Source organism: Lissotriton vulgaris, chromosome 11, assembly GCF_964263255.1.
Source record: "Lissotriton vulgaris chromosome 11, aLisVul1.2, whole genome shotgun sequence".
NCBI lineage: Eukaryota > Metazoa > Chordata > Amphibia > Caudata > Salamandridae > Lissotriton > Lissotriton vulgaris.
In genome coordinates this window covers 958879829-958897969 of record NC_141699.1, presented here as the reverse complement: position 1 = coordinate 958897969, position 18141 = coordinate 958879829, and the positions used below count along the sequence as shown (strand labels likewise).

Sequence of the window (18141 nt, the reverse complement as noted above, 5' to 3'; positions counted from 1 at the left end):
ACACCAAGGGGAGTGAGGCGACTGTTGTCAGAACTTGTCAAATAAAACTCGCAAAACCTGCCAGATACTTTCCCAGGATAGGAATGTAGTGCTGTGCACAAAACTACATTTCTTTTTTATCGTACTACCAGGTAAAACATTATATGCATATGAGATCAAGGTGATTTACTGTCATTGCTAATCTTGTTCTTGGGGAATAACATATCATCCAACTGCAGCTCAATAGGGTGTTTTCTAAGGCTTCTAGCATCCTACATATTGGCAGCTGTACTTTCAACTTCAGCCCATTTCAAGACGGATCTAAGCCACTGTTTGACCTTGGCGGGAACCAGCTGACATCCACCCTGGGCAGTAGCTCTCTTGGCTAATAATAAGTCCAAATCTACAAATTGAAACTCCACTCTATGCCCTGATTCACACACTGCACTTTGTAGGATTTTTTGTACTGCACAAAATGTACTACAAAGTGTATGCTTTTGCCTACGCTTTTGCCTACGGAGTTCTCCACCAAGGCTGAGTATCGCACATGTAGGTATAGATTTCATTAGTAAATGTGAGAGGGACACATGGGAGTAGGTGGAAAAAAGAGCACACTTACTACTGAAGGGAATGGGATTAGGGGGGAGTAAGAGGGGTTTCCAGAGGGTCAGGGAGAAGATTAGGGAGGAGCGTCACCCACCCAGTCAACAGTAAGCTAACTGAATTACTCTGGGGGTGGGGGCATGTAATTTACACTTTTGTAGTAAGTTTACACTCGAAGTTTGTGAATACGAAAAGTAGTAAACTTACTACAAAGTGTAAACTTACTCAAAAGTGTAACTTACCTTTGTGAATCAGGCCCTATGATTTTTGGGGCGTTTGAAGCAACCTAGAAGCCAGCTCTTAAGGTTATCACAATATCTAGTTGCAGCCTAAGTTGTGTTGCAAACCTCTCCTCAATAGACCGCTATACAGTGAAAACCACAGAAAATATGTCAATACCTGTGTGTGAATATATGGACTTCCTATGCCACATGATCAATATTTCCCAATCTTGCTGGTGTAGAGCGTTTGAACTAAGGTATGTGTAATAAAGCGCATACCAATGGAAGTATGAGGTTTAGTGTCAGTGATCACCCAACAAGTGTACACTATCCAGGCTAGCTTTTCTAATGGCTAGAAACCGTCCAGTTTGTAAACTGCATTGCTCTACTAAGGACTCAAAGGGAAGAAGAGTGCCATCCTGAAAGTGATCTCCCACTGTCAAGTACTAGTGGCTAGTAAAACCCTTTGTATGTCTACATTCCAAATAAAATCTCCCTGCATTCCATCCAAAGAGCAATAGATTTTTCTCTGAAGTTGTGAAGGTAAATACCAAAAAAAAATGCATATTACATTTGAGTAGGGCAACTTGTCTAAGTACAGCAACACTGCATCAGTTGTATCTGACAGGGTTATGCCCCAGCTTCTTCCTGATAGATGGAGCTTCGCAGCTAGCTGCTACATGGGCAGGACAAACAGTAAGGTTGCAGGAATCATCTCCATCAAGTGCCCTCATGCTCCCAGAATGCCTTGGATATGAGTCTAACAGCCAGATTCATCATCAGCATGTTTTGCGAGTCTGTAATAGTGAATAATAAGGAATCGCTATTACAGACTCGCAAAACGGGATTCATGTAGGAATCGCAATATTTATTGCGATTCCTACAGCTTCCTTATTTGCGATTAGCTAATTGCTAATCGTAAATAAGGAATAACTCCCCATTCATTCCTATGGGCCTGAAGGCCCATAGGAATGAATGGGAAGACATATCAATGTGCGAATCACTATTAGCGATTCGCATTTTGATTTTACGATTTCAAGGGTGCAGGGGTTTCCAATGGACACCCTGTTGCACCCCTGAAATGTAAATGTAGCCTGATGTTGCGCACACACATGTCCAAAGGACATGTGTGTGTGTAACATACCACTTAGAAAAAGTACTAAAGTGCATTTTTCTAAGTTTTCGCTATTTCCCACGAAGTTACACTTCGCGGTAAATAGCGTCCAGAAATAGCGAATTCACAAATAATAAATGGATAATGAATTGCATTTAAGGAATCTCAAATAGAGATTCCTTAAATGCAATTCCTCGCAAATATGCGATTTCGCAATTAGCGATTTTTGCATTTGGGATGATGAATCCCAAATGCAAAAATTGCGCTCGCAAAGGGCCAGATTCGCAGAATCCGGCCCTTTGCGAGCCGATTTTTCTTTCATGAATCTAGCTGTAAATGCTTTACCCCTAGCTGTTTGTTCCACATATATCAGTTTTATCCAACGGAGCATATTTTGACCTGTCCCAAACTTTGACAGAACAGCAAAGCATGCATTGCCACCTGAGAGTATTGATGGCCTTTCCAAATTCCCATACTTGGCAAGCTGAGTACAGCCAGGTGAGTGAAACAGCTTTAATGATCCAATATAACCATCCAAAAGGTAAGAGAAATACTGCCACTCTGGCTAAATCCATTCTCATCTGAGCCCCGGCAACAACCATGAGGCTAGAACCTGGCTTCATATTGTGCAGTCATTACTTAGTATGGGCTGTGATCTCTGTGATTATCCTTCCCTGATTTGGGCAAGGAAGGGCCAATTTCCGCTGTCACTTTGTACTACTCAACTAACATTTGGCATCAATTGGGAATTAAAAGTGTTGTAAAACTCCATAAATGAGTCATCTACATCTGTTTTTCCAACGAGGGCCAGAGATCCAAATGTGGTTCTTCCCCAGTTTCTTTTTAGATAAAGGGCAATACTTGGCAGTCTCAAAACTACCAAAAGTTTGGATCTTGTTTTGTCCGGCTATCTTCTATTATGGAAGTGCATTAGTTTATAACAGTCAAGGAATACGGAGGGTATTTTGTTTTGAGACTATACTATAACGTCCAGGGAGGATTATATAGCTGTAGTGGGAGTTATTATATGCTCCTGTTTGTTAAGGTGTGAGAGCAATCTGCCAATTTTGTCTGATTCGTAGTGGGTCTTGGCCACGTATGCATTATGATCAATACATCTCCTTTTTTTATCAGTTATGAATGCCTCTCTATGGCCCCAGTTAGTGAAGCTTTGTCTGTTCAAACAGGGATAGTACCTTTTTTATGGTCCCTCACATAGTCCTTCAACTCAAACAATTTACCATCCAAAATTCTACTGTGATCTGTGTGCACCCAACCCTAATGATGGCTTTGAGTGGCTCCAATGCTGTCACGTGGTCAGCACGCGCCTCTTTTTTTCAAAATAATTCTTAATGCTTTCCTAAACTGACCCCTTGAAGGCAGGGTTCTCCAACAAGCTTTGCTTTCTTTATAAGTAATCATCAACCCTGTCTGTATGCTTCAAAACAATATATGTCTATGTACTGGTTCTTGTTGAGCGCATATATATCACCCTACGGTCTCATAGCTCTTTGCCGAGAATCAGGAACAGACAAGAAAGATGACTGGAAAGTGAAAATAGATTTAAAATAGCCAAATCTTAAGGGCCTACAGAACTTCTTGTGGTCAATTTCAGTACGAAGATAAAGTGCCAGGGAGTTCCAAAGAGTGGGAGCTAGTTTCGAAAATGATCTACTGCCGTAATTGACTGTATGAACCGGGATTATTAATAGGTGTTTTATTAGCAGAATGAAGAGTTCTTGTTGGCTGATATATTTTCAGTTTGTTAGCCAAGTAATGGGGACCCTGTCCGTTGAGAGTTTTATGGACAAGACAGCAGATTTTTAAATTAATCAGCTTCTTGACTGGCAGCCAATGGACTGCCTTCAGGCTGGGTGCAGACGGGGAGTGATGGGGAAGGTTTAAAACCAGTCTAGCTGCTGTATTCTGCAAGACTTGGAGCTTATTTAGAAGTTCTTCATTTATGGAAACAAAATGAGGTGAACAAGTTGAAGTTCTTTTGGAGCGCTTGCAAGTGTTCTCCATCTAGGGGGAAATGTTCATACAAATGAGGTCAAACACTCCATTTTAAAGCACAGCACAAAATGTCAGATACATTTGCTATCTAGCCATAAGTACTTAAAGGGCACTAATAAAATTCTTGAATACCTTAATTTTGTGACAAGAAGGACCGTCCCAAAACAGGGGATGCTAGGAGTTCACCCTCCCGAGAGAAACATTTGAGTAACTAGTGGCAAAATGGTTCAATATTAAGTATAATGTTCCTACACAAAGTGTAAAAAATTAGAAATTCCAGAATTGAATTATTTTACATGGCCTAGGATGTGACAGAGGGCATCTTCCTGCACTTCCTTTCTTTTTCCATTCTTCCACTTTAAGGACATTCTCAGTCATGTTTTGTGAACAGATCTGAGGCCTGGGGCATGAGACTGTGAGGTGACGTATTTTTTTATTTGCACATCCTGCCCATTCCAAGGATATTCTCATTTGTCTTCCCTCATTTTCACATTTTATTTTCTGCACCTTCCAGTGATAGTCTCAGTCCTATATCCTATTCTCAGAATCTCCTCTGAAGTGACAACATTGAAAATTGAAAGGAAGTGAAGAATACTGAGACTCTCAAGGGATGGATGGAAAGAGAAAAAAGACACCAATTTCACTGTCGCTTGATGCAGACCTTATAGCTAGGCACACTGTGCAGGATCATACACCAGTGCTCATTCTGGTTGTGGGGGCCATACAGGATCAGCCAGCAGACACATTAGAGCAATCATACAGGCTCGGGTCACAATTGGAATGGAGAAATATCACTCAAATATCAGTTTTAAATACATTTGAGCAAATACAACAATTTCCCTCTAAACGTAAATTTAACTTTTCACAAAAATACTCACATTTTGCCTTCAAATAGGAGCTTTTAATTTGAAAACAAACGTATGTTACGCCAATAAAAGCTGGGAATTTTCATGAAAAATCAACAATAGTTGTTTTGCCCTAAAATATTGTAATTTTTAGCAAAACATATACACCTGCTTGGTGTTCAGATATGAGTTTTCGATTGCCAAAAAGAACTCACACCCACACGAACTACTGTCAAACATGGAAATCACTATCTTATGCCAAGAGATGCCCATAATATGCCAGGAATTCCAATCTGTGCCTGGGTACCATCATGCTAATGATGCCTTCAATATGCCAAGGACTACCACCATCATGCCTGGGCCAGCACTATACCAGGGGAATGAATCATCCCTCTGGAGGTATGCACAATGTGTCACAAAGTACCAATATTATGCTGGGGCGAGCATTATACTAAAGGTGTTCAACATCACCCCTAGATTTTTATAATATGCCAGGAATTATCACCATAATGACCGGTTTAGCACTTTCTATGTAAAGGCATCATAATGCCTGAAAACCAAAATGTGGGGAAAATGACCACCATTATGTCATGAGCAGCGGTGTCCCAAGGGTGAGCATCATCAAGGTATGAATGTCCAGAATATTCCAAGGATTATCAGTATTATCAGGGGTACCATCATGGCACCAAGATTGTCCCCTGTTTGCCAATAATTACAACAATTGTGCTATAAGTAGACCCCAATACCAGATACGCTCCATTATACAAGATATCGCCCTATGTTCAAGGAGAGCATTGTAAGAAACTGGTGAGTGGGTGGCCACTTGGTTAGAGGTACACTTCCATATTCCCTGTCACACAAACCCACACAATCACACACAACCATGCACGTGTGCACACACAAACACACACAGCAGCAACAGAGTTTTTTTTTTAACCATTTACTAAGTTTCCTCTAACAAAGTGCTTGGTCCACTGATCAGAACATGTTAAGCCTTTTGTGCACATTAGCAGGGTAATTGACACTACACTGCCTGTAACACATCCAGTCACCACGCAGCTTAAATTACATGGTGATGGCCAGTGTTACAGGCCATGCACTGTTTCTGGAGAATGGGCGCAAAGTGCTCAGTTGGGGAGCTGAGAATTGCATTTCAATGTCTGAGCTTTCTAACAGAGTGCAAGCGCCTTGCAATCAATACAGATGTATTTGGGTCGAGCATGGACTTCTGGCCCTCCACGCTTGCACAGTTTGGTTTCCCTGTCACTCCACAGATCTGGATTTGTGCACTTCACACGTCTGGGCCCTTGGAGAAACAGGAAATATCTCAGGTGTGGTTCGGCAAAAACACCACATAAAGGCAAGTCACTCCTGCATAAAATGTTCCCAAATGAGCTGAAATAAACCCAGCATTTTTCTAGTGAACAAAACGTAGAAGTAGTTTATGGGATCCCAGTCATTTTGTTGCCTATGATGGATGTCTGCCTACTTTCTGTGTGTTATTTGTATTACTTTACTTTGCATTGTGTACCTCAAACTATGTCTGCATCAAAGTCCCCAAAAATACTTATGAAGGTTCGGTTTAACTTCGAATGGTACACAGTCCAACAATCCTTGCCCATGTCTTTTAGATGTTATGTTATACGTTATTTAATGCAAATAGTACACAGGGTTGCCTCATGAGACTGGAAGCAAGATGTTCTTTTTGATACAGTGCCACTGTTACAGGCTTTGATCACTCACGATGGCATGAGACATATAGTATTATTCATAAGGTCTATGAAGCTATTCAAGACATCATCTAAGACTTAGAAAACTAGTGGAAAGGATACAAACCTGTCCACTGACGGTGTTCCAGAATATGGAGCTGTTGGTGATCTTCATGTCATACCCTGCACTTGAGCCGGTGTACTTGCCGATGCGCACGAAGGAGATGGTTCCATTGTCATGCATCTGCCAATTTAAGATGTCATAGTAGGCATCGACATCTCCTGATTCGTCAAGCGAAATCGATTCATTGGAAAAGGTACTGAATTTCACATGCCTAAGATAGTACATCAGCTGCAAATAGATCAACAAGGTAGAACGTGTGAAGCACAGCCTGCAACACAGCACAATCATCAAGTGTTGCTTAACAATTTGAAGTCATTACAAAAACGTATCACAAAACAGATGAAACAATTGGCACCTCTTGTGAATGACATCAGCTCTGTGTACAGAATGAAAAAGTAACACAATCTTCATGTGATAAAGATCTTTTTCCTAAATTTCAAGCTAGCTCAAGTGCATGGGGGAAATATGATGTTACTGAGATATGATGTTACCTGTGTAAGAAACGTTATGAAATGAAAGATGCTGTAATCAGGTTCTGTGAAGTCTCAGAGGCCAGTCAGTGTGGTTGCAATGGGTGTTGGAGGAGGGTTTTTCAGGCAGATTACAAAGAAATGAGATGGAAGACTGAATACAAATGTAGGTATTTTAAGTGTGGATCTCAGTCCATAGACTAGTTGAGAGTAGTCGGTTGTATGGCTTTTCCAGACTTTGCCATGGTCAACTTTGACACCAGAAAAAAGGTGGGTAGCAACCCTGTACTTGTAGAGCTGTACCCCAACATATTTGTATCTCTCTACAAAAACAGAGGGGCTCATTATGATGGCGGAGGGCCCGTCACCCCCAGCCAGTCGGTGGCGGGCCCTCCACCATCGTACTGCTGTTTTCTCTTCGCCATATTATGACAGCGAGGGGAATCGTTGATTAAGCGTGGCGGTCATGAAGACCACCTGTCATGGTTCCAACAGGCGGTCTTTTTCCGACTGCCTGTCTGAAGGAAAACATTGTTTTCAAAGAAGGGAGACAGTGAAAGGGCGAGTTTTCCACTCAAAGAGAGAGTGGTAGGTCCAGCTAGGTGTTCGCCCAAAGTGGCATGAAACACAAGAAGTACCAGGCTGTTCCTAATGAGAGCGGGAGTTTGGTGTTGGTGGCACCCGTGCGTCGTGGTAGAACGCGTGGGTATCCAATTTGTTGAATATAATGGCCTCACACACCATTGCAGGTGTCATGCTTCATCATTGGCAATGCGGCTCGTTGGGTCGGCGGTGCAATACCCAACGGGCAACACCTCAAAGAGGGGCTCTTTGGCGGAGATCTTTTTCCAACTGCCGTATGGGTGAAGTGTGGGTGAGGGGCCAGTGCTGTGTAGACGTTTATGGAAGTAAAAATTGGGGTAAAGGGTACCAGGATCAGGTTTATTCTAGTGGTCCCTTATTCCAAGTTAAAATAGAATGTAGAATAGGCTCGGAGGGAAATAATGCTCCCTGGTGCGAGTCTAGACTAGTGAATATATTAATAGGTCGACATGTTTCTCGCTGATTGTCTACTGACAAGCGATTCTTCAGGACCGAATATAAACAAATAGTATGTGCTATTTCAAACTGTCTACAGAGAGCCTTTACCTTGCTACAGAACAGTATTCCAATGCGTGTAAAGGTTCAAAAATACCTGTGTTGTGCTGTAATAGCCTATCTTAGTGGATGTGAGCTACAACAACAGCACCCGGCAGGTCGAGTTCCGGGTTCAACCTCTTAATTTTCAGGTTTGTAAATCCCGTGTCTCCTCGGGTAGACCTACCCCTCTCTGCCGGGTCCGGGAAGGAAAACATTGCCTAACATTGCAGCGGTGCCTTGCAGGCACCGCCGTAGGGCTTATGACATCCCTTATCTCCGTTCGTTTTGCGGCGGTCAACCCACCGCAAAATGAATGGTGGAATCGGATTTGGGGGCCTGTAGCGGGCCCCCCTCAATCCCAGGTGTAGGGGCATGTGCCTTGGGGGGCACTTATGGTGCCCACCTACATATCCCTGCCACGTAGCGCAGGGATGTGTCTGCACCATCTATTTTGCATTGTGGCGGAGGCTGCTGACCGCATCCCCACCACAATGCAAAATATACGTGATGCGACCGCTGTGGTGGCGGTCGCATCATGATTAGGATTGTGGGGATTCCGCCACATAGGCGGCCGGTCGCAAATATGTACCCATGGCGGACGGACTAAAGTTTGTACGCCATCGTAAGGAGGCCCTTAGTTCTCAGCAATAAGAACCTTTACCGAAAGAATTGCTCTCTTGAGGAAAGATGGACTAAAGTCAAACTTGTGCTATTTTCTTTCAGTTGGAGCCCCTGGTTCTATGCGATCTTCCCAAGCCAGTTTTCTGTTCCTCCAGATTTGGGAGGATGATACACAGCCCTGTAAACAATCCCATCACTTAGCGGCGAAGATGTCTGCTATTATGCAGATGACGCTTCATGGTCTGGGCAGTGATAGTAAAACTAAGGGTGCCAGAGGGGCTTAAGCAACCCACATACCTTTGATACAGTTCAGATAAAAAAGGAGCTCAAAAAAGGTCCATTCATTGCCTTTCCGCTGGCAGCATTTGCTGTGTTTCCAAAGAAACAGTGGTACATTTTGGCACTTAAAATGTAAATAGTTGCAAACTATAAAGTCCCAGCATGTTGTTAATATTGTAAGGAAGCCCAATTTTTTATTGGCATAGAATGCCATTTATCTTTCATCATATATACAGGCATTCTTTTAAAGTGATGTGTGCCATGTGCAGAGATCTGATATTCCACATATTACCCTTTGCAAGCTTTATAAAATTAGGCGTAAAACTAATGTCATTATACATTTTAACCACATTAGTTGCAAGGTAAAACTCCATCACAGCATGCATAAACTGTCTTTCATTAACATCCCTAAAAGCTTGTATACGCCAGTCAGATGTGGCTGTCCCTGAACATTTGGGGGCAACAGAATAGCCATCCATGACTCAATTGTACTGTGGATGCCTTTTTTTAGAGTGCTCCTGCACCTTGATGTTAAGAATACTTGCTCTACTATGATGGGCACTTATTTATTTTCTTTTTCTTTATATTACACTGTACATTCTGCAGAATGTGGCACTCAATGATACTTTTGCTACCGGGAGAATTTAAATGGCCTCATTCTGTTTGTCTACCTGAAGGTTGTAAATTCATGTGTTATTCAAAAACCTATAGAAAATGTTTTTGTTTTTTACATCTGGTGGGGTGCGCAAAGCTACAACTGCAACATTCATTTTGTTTACGTACTGCCATGCGACCAATAGGAAGGAATGCTATTCCACGTATCTTCCTGAGAAAAACTTAGTTTAAGAAAAAACATAAACATAAATATCTGTGAACAACATGAAGTCCTGTTCTGGCCTCTTAAGAGAACATTGTAGTACACTGCCCTCAAATTTTCAGCCTGAAATCATACCTCAGAACTAGGTTTACGCTATGCAATATTCCACATATACATACCACCAAACTCAACCATCAGGAGTCCTAGGTGTACAATATTTAAAGATTGGTATTATCTGAAAAACTGATCAATACCAATGTATACTCCACGTCACAGCTACATGGATAAACTCCCACTCCACCCCCGCTTCTAGCTTCAAGGAAGACGCCAGACACCCAGTTGAGGAGGGGGGAAGTGAAATACCGGTAACGTTTGCCATCTTACTGATTATATTCTGCTACAGCTCAAAAGCCATCAATATCAAGGTTGAACCTAGACTCAACCATTTATAGTCAAATGATGCATGTCTCCTACCTGTCAAAACATACCTGAGCACGCCTTGTTGTCTAAGTTAAAAAAACATGAATCCAGCAAAATTTGCAAGATGCAGCAGCAAGACTCCAATTCAATGGCAAACAGAAATGACAGAAATGAAACATCACCCCTGCTTAAATCACTCCATACTGGTGGTCTGAGACATTCATGAACAAGGACACCCTTTCCTTGTCCAAAATGATTCACAATGCACTCAGGTAAATTTATTTAGATGGATTGATGGGATTGATGTCCTCCTGCTTTGTAAAAGAAAAGGTCCCACACCTTATACTGAAGGCAACTCCTTCAAGTTCCTGGAACCCTGTTTCTGCAATATACTACTAAACACTTGTGAGTCTTAGTTTTTTATGAACTATGGAGTAATCAAACTTAAATTCCTCATGTTACCCTGGTACATATGATAGGTTGGTGATCTTTTCCATCTCCCGGTGATTAACCCCTCCCCTGCTGATGATGGAACCGCTCCGTCATCAGCTACAGTTGAGCTGTGCTGATGACGGAGCGGTTCCGTCATGGCCCAGCTGCCGCGCCTGCGCGGCGCTGATTTCGCGCCTGCGCGGGCGTTCTAATGAGCGGGGCGGGTCATGACGGAACCGCTCCGTCACCAGCATAGCTCAACCGCGGCTGGTGACGGAGCGGTTCTGTCACCAGCATGCGGCCACCGCGCGGCCGCCCCGCCCCTTTAGCGCTGCGGCGGAATAGCCGCCGCAGCGAAGGGGTTAAAAGTCAACTTCATCCATGCTACCACTATAATATGCTCCCATGACAGACGGTCTTCTTTCTTCTGAAAGGGAGGAATTAGAGCTGAACAAACCTATGATAAGAGCGAACTATGGTCTAGTGAGCTCACCTGGAATCGAGCCTTACCTGAAACTAGTTACACGCCCTTTCCATCGGTATTTACTAACCAGATTTCGACTTAATATAATTCACCTTACACTGGGAGATTTCCCTAAATGTGGAACACCTTATGATGATGCCAAACCTTGTAAGTGGGATCATTTTTCATTGCAAGATACTATGCATTTTGTAATGTTCTGCGAGTATTACGCAGACATCAGGAAAAAGTATCTGGAACCAGTGTTAAGGGGAGCAGGGTTCGTGCAGGTTAGGCCGGCACTCCTTTAACTGCAACTCCTGGATAGTACTCGAACCACTTTTCATGTTGCAAATTTTCTAGTGGCAGCGGTGCGTATTAATGGGATGAAGAAAAGATTAGGTTTTATGGGAGCTGTAGCTTGATTATGAAGGAAGATGTGGTTTATTTTTAGTCTATTATATATGGTATTGCTTTTAATTTTATTCTCAGCATTTAGGAAAACTTTTTATTGTAATTTTTAATGTTTATCCACGTATGGAATTATTTTAGTGTCATAGCTGTCCCTTGATTGAAGACCTACGAAATGAAATGTAAATGTAATAGATTTTATGGAATTTTTTAATGTTTTGATTGTGAATTGGTATATATGTGTTGAATATTGTATCTGTGCCTTTTTATGATATTAAGTTATTGAATAAAGTATATGACTGACTGACAGACGGTCTCAGCAGAATGGGCATGGATTGAATGAGTTTGGCGTCTTTCTATGGGGGCTTGTCCGGATGTTACCATAACGTGAGACCGAGTATACCCTGCAGCTTATCAAGGACTGCTCATCATCGTGACGGCACTTATACTCGCCTACACGAACATGAAATACATGTAACTTCTACAGGTAACTACATACCATTGCAACTTGATTGTAGTGTTTCACGGCCCCCTTGATGCGTTTGGACTAACACGTGGAGTAATCGGTCATTTCTAGTTTTCTCCGAGTATTGTCTTTGTCCAACTGGAATTTGCTTGAGCTACATACCTGCACACAGCGCCTGTCAAGCTACATAATTATGGACAGTGCCATTCCTATCTGACCTTGAAACCTACAAAGGCTCTAAATTCGCTTGATCTTGAGTATTGTCTTTGTCCAACTGGAATTTGTTTGAGCTACATACCTGTACACAGCGCCTGTCAAGCTACATAATTATGGACGATGCCATTCCTATCTGACCTTGAAACCTATAAAGGTTCTAAATTCGCTTGATCTTGCCCTGACGAAGCTCCCAAAGTTGGAGAGCGAAACGCTTTGGCTGTCTTGTGCACCTTTGAAAAAGATTAATAAAAAGAAATATATATTTTTACACTACTTACCGCCTCTGCAAATTACTTTGATATTGGTGCTGCCTCCATGTGTCTTCAAACTTCTTTCTGGGAACCCAGTGGGACCTAACCACAGACGGTCTTGGAGGTTGAACAGCACAAGAGACTGAATAGTGTATGGGACTTTTTGAAGTTTGAGGTGCTTTCTCGGTTGGTCCGCTGTGGAAAACTGTTTTTCTATTGAATGAGTATGTACTTTGATTAACCATCTCCTGTACTGTTATTGGATGGTTAGTGCGGGGAAATGCACTTCTTCAAAGTCCTGTAGTGCACTCATAACTGTAACTTTCATAGGCATGAATTGTTCATACCAAAATGCATAAGTCTCCTAGAAGCAAATCATTTTGCTGTATGTGGTACTTCAAAAAAGGTTGCACCTGTCAATTTTCCTAGCTGTTGTTTAGGGACATCAATATTTTCACTAATCAGGATGGAGGACAACAACATGAACAAAAGGGGGTGTTAGTGTAAAACTGAGATAGACTCCCTCCGAACATGAATATGAATTGCTCCTCGGCCCGCCCATGTGGGATCTTCCTTGTTCTGCAGTACGACACACCTAGACTACACACGCAAAACGTCAGCCACAAAATAAGTCCCTATCTGTCAAGAATGTGGTCCTAATACCAGGTCGGAAAATTCTTTCATTTCCAACTACCTTTATTGATTGCATATTAGTATTTATATGTTTTAACCTCCTGTGCTAAAGTCCCACATTTCAAAAAGTGATAAATAAATATTGGTAACCGCGTATTCAGTACTTAATTATCAAAAAATAAGTGCAAGTGACTAAAGTTGTAATTAGGAGCCCGTTGTCCACGTTGCCTAATATCAAAATTGCCAAATACCAAAGTTGGGTGGTCTTGATTGCACCTCATACTCCTTTCTTCCACAACCATCCACTGCATGTTCCTTTATCTCCAGTGCTTAATCTGTAAAAGAGTAAGGGGCATATTTACAAACCCCTCTAGCCCCAGGAACACCATTTTTACCACCGTTCTTGTGGCGACAGGGGCTTTGCCTTATTCACAAGGCGGCGTTAAGCACTGTACTTAGCCTGAAAGGGGTGGGCAATGGGTGTTGCAGTGGGCGTTCCACAGCAACACCCATTGATGTTGACGCTGCTCCATATTTACAAAAGTGGTGTAAATATGGGGCAGCACCAAAATTAGGACCAGGGAAAACCTGGTCTTAAACAGGTGAAATGAGGAGAAATGCTTTATTTCTCCTTGTGTTTTTTGTTTCTATGTGTGATGCATTGTGAGGGAGGGAGGCAGGCCTAGATGTGAGCTTTATTTACCAGTGACAGGAAAGGCGTTCTCTGAAGCACAGGAAATGGCTGGGCACAGCCCCCGGGTCATTCTGTCAAGGAGGGTGACACTCTCCCCACACCATTGCCCACTGTCTGGGAGAAATACACCACAGGGGAGCCTTCAGTAGTCAGGTGACAGTTAGACACTGGCAAAAAAGACTTTTGGGTTTAGGAAAGAGCAAGACAACTTTCTAAAAGTACCTGTTCCAAAATACCTTGACATTAAAATGGATTGTAAATTTTCTTTAAAATAAGTCCTTGAATTATTTTTCTAACTGTTACGAATCGGATTTTAGCACTTATTAAATGTAATAGTATGAACCAGAGTTAAACTGTCAGGGAGCCAGCTTTGCCACAGTGAAAAACGAATGTGGATGTTTTCCACTGCCAGGAAATGTAAAACATTAAAAATACATGTCCAACTTTTAAAAACCATGCTCCCTGTCCTGCCTTCTGGGTATTTAAGGCCTACCTTGAAGGGAATCATAAGATTTAAAAAGAAAAGTTTAGGTCTGTAAAAAAAGGTTATTTTGACAGGTCGAAATGTCAGTTTAAAACTGCACATTCAGACTGTATTGGAAGGTCCAGAGACAGAATTTCACAATGCTACTTTGGAGAGTGGCACAATGAATTTTGCAGCCCTCTGGTAGTATATAATTTACAAGCCCGGAGTACAAGTAGTACCATATACTAGGGATTTACAGGTACATTACATGTATCAGACATGTGTATACCAATGTTAACAAGTTTAGAACGAAACAGGCGTGGCTTGCCAGCATGGCCGAGTAGACGCGTTTCAGCAGAGCTCCGCACAACGGCCCTAATTATGCAAAACAGAAATACTGTAACATGCTGCCCCTACTGCAAGCTCTACAAGGTCTCTAAGGTGCTGTGTGACCCCACACGGCCACGGACAGCAGCTGTACCCCTGAGTATGCCTCTGGGACCGCTGAATCAGTGTTGCTGCCCTCGGAGGGCGGAGGCTCCATCTTTGCTGGCAGAGGAGAGTGAATGCGAGGCGGAGGACTCCGAGGCCTGACCCAGAGCTACAACCATGGCGGAGGGCCGCGAGGCCCCCCCTGGAGGTGAGGAACTGCTGCCACATCCCAAGAGGCGGCAATAGGGGGCCGGCCCGTGACAGCCATCGGGTGCACAGAGAAGTGAACAATGCCGAGCCGAGACTTGAGGGGCCTGGGACAAGGACCCCAGGCGGAGGTCCTGGAGGAGGGGCCTTCTCTGGAGGCCGAGAACACCTACTGAGCGCCCCAGGCCCTGGTGGGTGGCCAGGGGGGTGATTACGAGACTCCCATTGTGTACCCACCGAAGCGCTCACCCGCATGCTGAATGGTGGAAGTGGAAGGACTGGGCTGGGGCCTGGGGCAGAGATCAGGCTGCAGCTCCGGACTAAGTTAGCGTGCCCTGGGGGGAACGGTCCTCCCTGTCTTGAGGGGGCGCTACCCCTGATGTCGGGTGGGCGAGCTGAAGAGAGAAGGTTGGTGGCCTCTGAGGCCTATGGTGAAGGCGAGAAGATGCTGATTCCCCGGAGGGACGACGAGGTGGGCGGCTGGCCCGACCCCAGGCCTGGAAATCTGGTTTCCTGGGCCCCAGGTGGACGCGTTACGGTGGGGGAATTTATAAGGTCCCGTCAGCAACAAGGGCAGACCCTGAGACCTGGGGGATGATAAAAACGAGAGGCTGGTGATTGGGGTGCCCCCCTTTGGATGGGTGGAAGGCGCCTACCTGCTGATGACCGGTAGCAATGAGAGGTCTAGTGATAGGTGCTGGGCCTATGCCGCCTGTCCATGTGGAGGTATCCTGGGAGCGGAGGCACTCCGCCCCAGATTGACAGCACACTATGCACCTCAGGCAGCTGAACACTAACAGATTTACTGTGGTGCACGGGCTGGTTCGGAGTTCTGATCGGGACCCAACGCAGATTACTGCACCCTAAGTGAGTACTGAGAAGACATAATTAATGTGGGGCCCCGGGACGGAGGACGAGTGGACTGGGGCACAAATGCACAAGAGGGATCCTCAGCACAGGAGACGCGTTCCAGTCAGAATCGCAGTGGCCTACAGGAGGCCTACAAGACTGGGAAACCTAGTATTACCTCAGGAATTGCTGAACTAAGGGCTGGAAATCAGTCTACTTGGGGACACATTGAGCACCAGAAGGCAACTCGATTCGCATGCAATCATGGTGAAGGATAAAGCGCCTAAAGCTCAGGCAACTAAAATTGTGATTTTGCTAAACCCATGCCCCACGGCGCCGAGGTTAGAGAGGAGGATCTTGCAGGAGGGAATGGGGCCGCTGAGCGGTCGAGTGAGGACTCTCCCACGTTGGCGGACGTCATCCAGGCTATTCAGTCGATCAGGGATGATATGGTCCAAAAAATAGATGCGGTGGCCTTCGACGTGAATCTACTGAGATGTGACCTGCGGAAGGTCTCGGACAGAGTATCAGTCACCGAGAAAGATATGGAAGCTTGGCGACACGCTGGTGGACCTTAAGCGGCAGGTCATAAGATTAGATGAAAGAGCTGAGAATTCTGAAGGAGGGGGAATCTCAGGTTTGTAGGATTCCCTGAAAAATCAGAGGGCCCGTCAGCTGAACTGTTACTTGAGGAGTGGATAACACTGGAAATAACCCCAAACAGATTATCTAATTCCTTCAATATTGGGAGGGCACATAGGGCGCTAGTGCCAACGCCCACGCCCGGAGCACCCCCGAGCTATCATTGCAAAGCTCTTCAATTTCCAAGACAGAGATCACGTCCTCCAGCTGTCCCGTAGTGGAAGGCGCTTCTTTTTTGACGGACATTCTATTTCGGTGTACCCAGACTACACTCAAACAGTGCAGGAGCAGAGGAAAACCTTAATTCCAGTGAAACGGAGACTGCGGGACCTGAATTTAAAATACAGCTTAATGTTCCCTGCTAAACTTTGAGTGGAAAATGAGGGCCGCACATTGTTCTTCTTCTCAGCGGGTGAGGAGAGCGACTGACGGGATGCAAGGGGTCCAGGGGGAGACGCCTGGTGCCCTCCACGGCTTCCACTGGACCAATAGTGGCAAAGAACACACTGCAGGGCCGTAGACGACCACAACAACAGCTACAGAGCGGTAGGGCGGCGAGTTCCGGTGGAATAAAAGTCCTCCAGGATGCCACACTGCAGGCCTCGGACACAGAGACAGTCCAGGACTCCGTTGACATGACGCCAGACCAAGAGGCCGGTGCAGGCGACCCAGGCAGTGGGCACGAATGAACGGTATAGGCGGAGATCCTGAGAGACAATTGTAAAGATAAATGTAAATTCAATTACTATGGCCAGGTGTAGTTCCGAATAGACTTACAAATGAGGGCGATGGGGGCTGTTTTTTCCCCCTTTATGTATGTTAATAATAATTATCATGTTCATCAATGATGACAGTAGAGGCAAGGGCACTCACAGGGGCAGCAACGCCCCCCAACAGAGTACAGGCCAGCCTGGGATGTTAGAGAGCAATCTCGCACCTGGATGAAGCCAGTTCTCTAGCACAGCAACAGATACAATAGATATACCCGTTTATTAGGCAAGGCCAGACTAGCTCTCTGCCTCTGGAACCTTGTGTTGGGAACTCTAATGTTTTTTACGGGTAGGGGGGAGGTGTGGGGCGGTATGTGCTGCTATTTGTATGGGTCAGAATGTATGCATCAGAAGTAATGCAACTGCCCATGGGGTGGGGGGATTATTTAGTTTACAATGTTCTTCTAGTTGTTGATGGAATCTTAGCGTTGTGGGAAATTTCACACATGTCAAACAAGATGTCGGGAAGACAAACTGGACTTCTATGGGATAGGGAGACAGAAATGACTCATGCACGACAACCCAATCATGTCAGTACAAACACTGAGGATACTTAATTAGACTATTCAGGGGATGGCGGGGCTAGAAAAACGCTGTAGAGTGCACACATTTTTGAAGCGATATAAAATAGCAATTGCTGGGCTTCAGGAAACACATGTCTGGGGTAACACTATCATGAGTGTACGGAGGAGGTGGAGGGCCCAACTGTATGCCACCTCGTACTCGGGCTTCGCACGGGAAGCCCTGGTGTGGGTGGCGCCTAGCATCCCCTTTCAACATTTACACCATGTCCTGTACCCAGATGGGAGCTTTGTTATTTTGCATGGGAGATGGGGGGCAAGGAGATTTGCATA

General features: G+C 44.4%; 1 protein-coding gene across 1 annotated transcript in view; it reads right to left on the bottom strand.

The window, feature by feature from the left end:
• The window catches only part of LOC147683754 (vomeronasal type-2 receptor 1-like), a 264173-nt gene that overhangs the window by 17103 nt on the left and 228929 nt on the right, over positions 1-18141 (bottom strand). The window contains exon 4 of the mRNA XM_086944906.1: positions 6615-6839. Coding sequence (XP_086801032.1) covers positions 6615-6839 — 225 coding nt within the window. The remainder of the gene's footprint in view (positions 1-6614; positions 6840-18141) is intronic.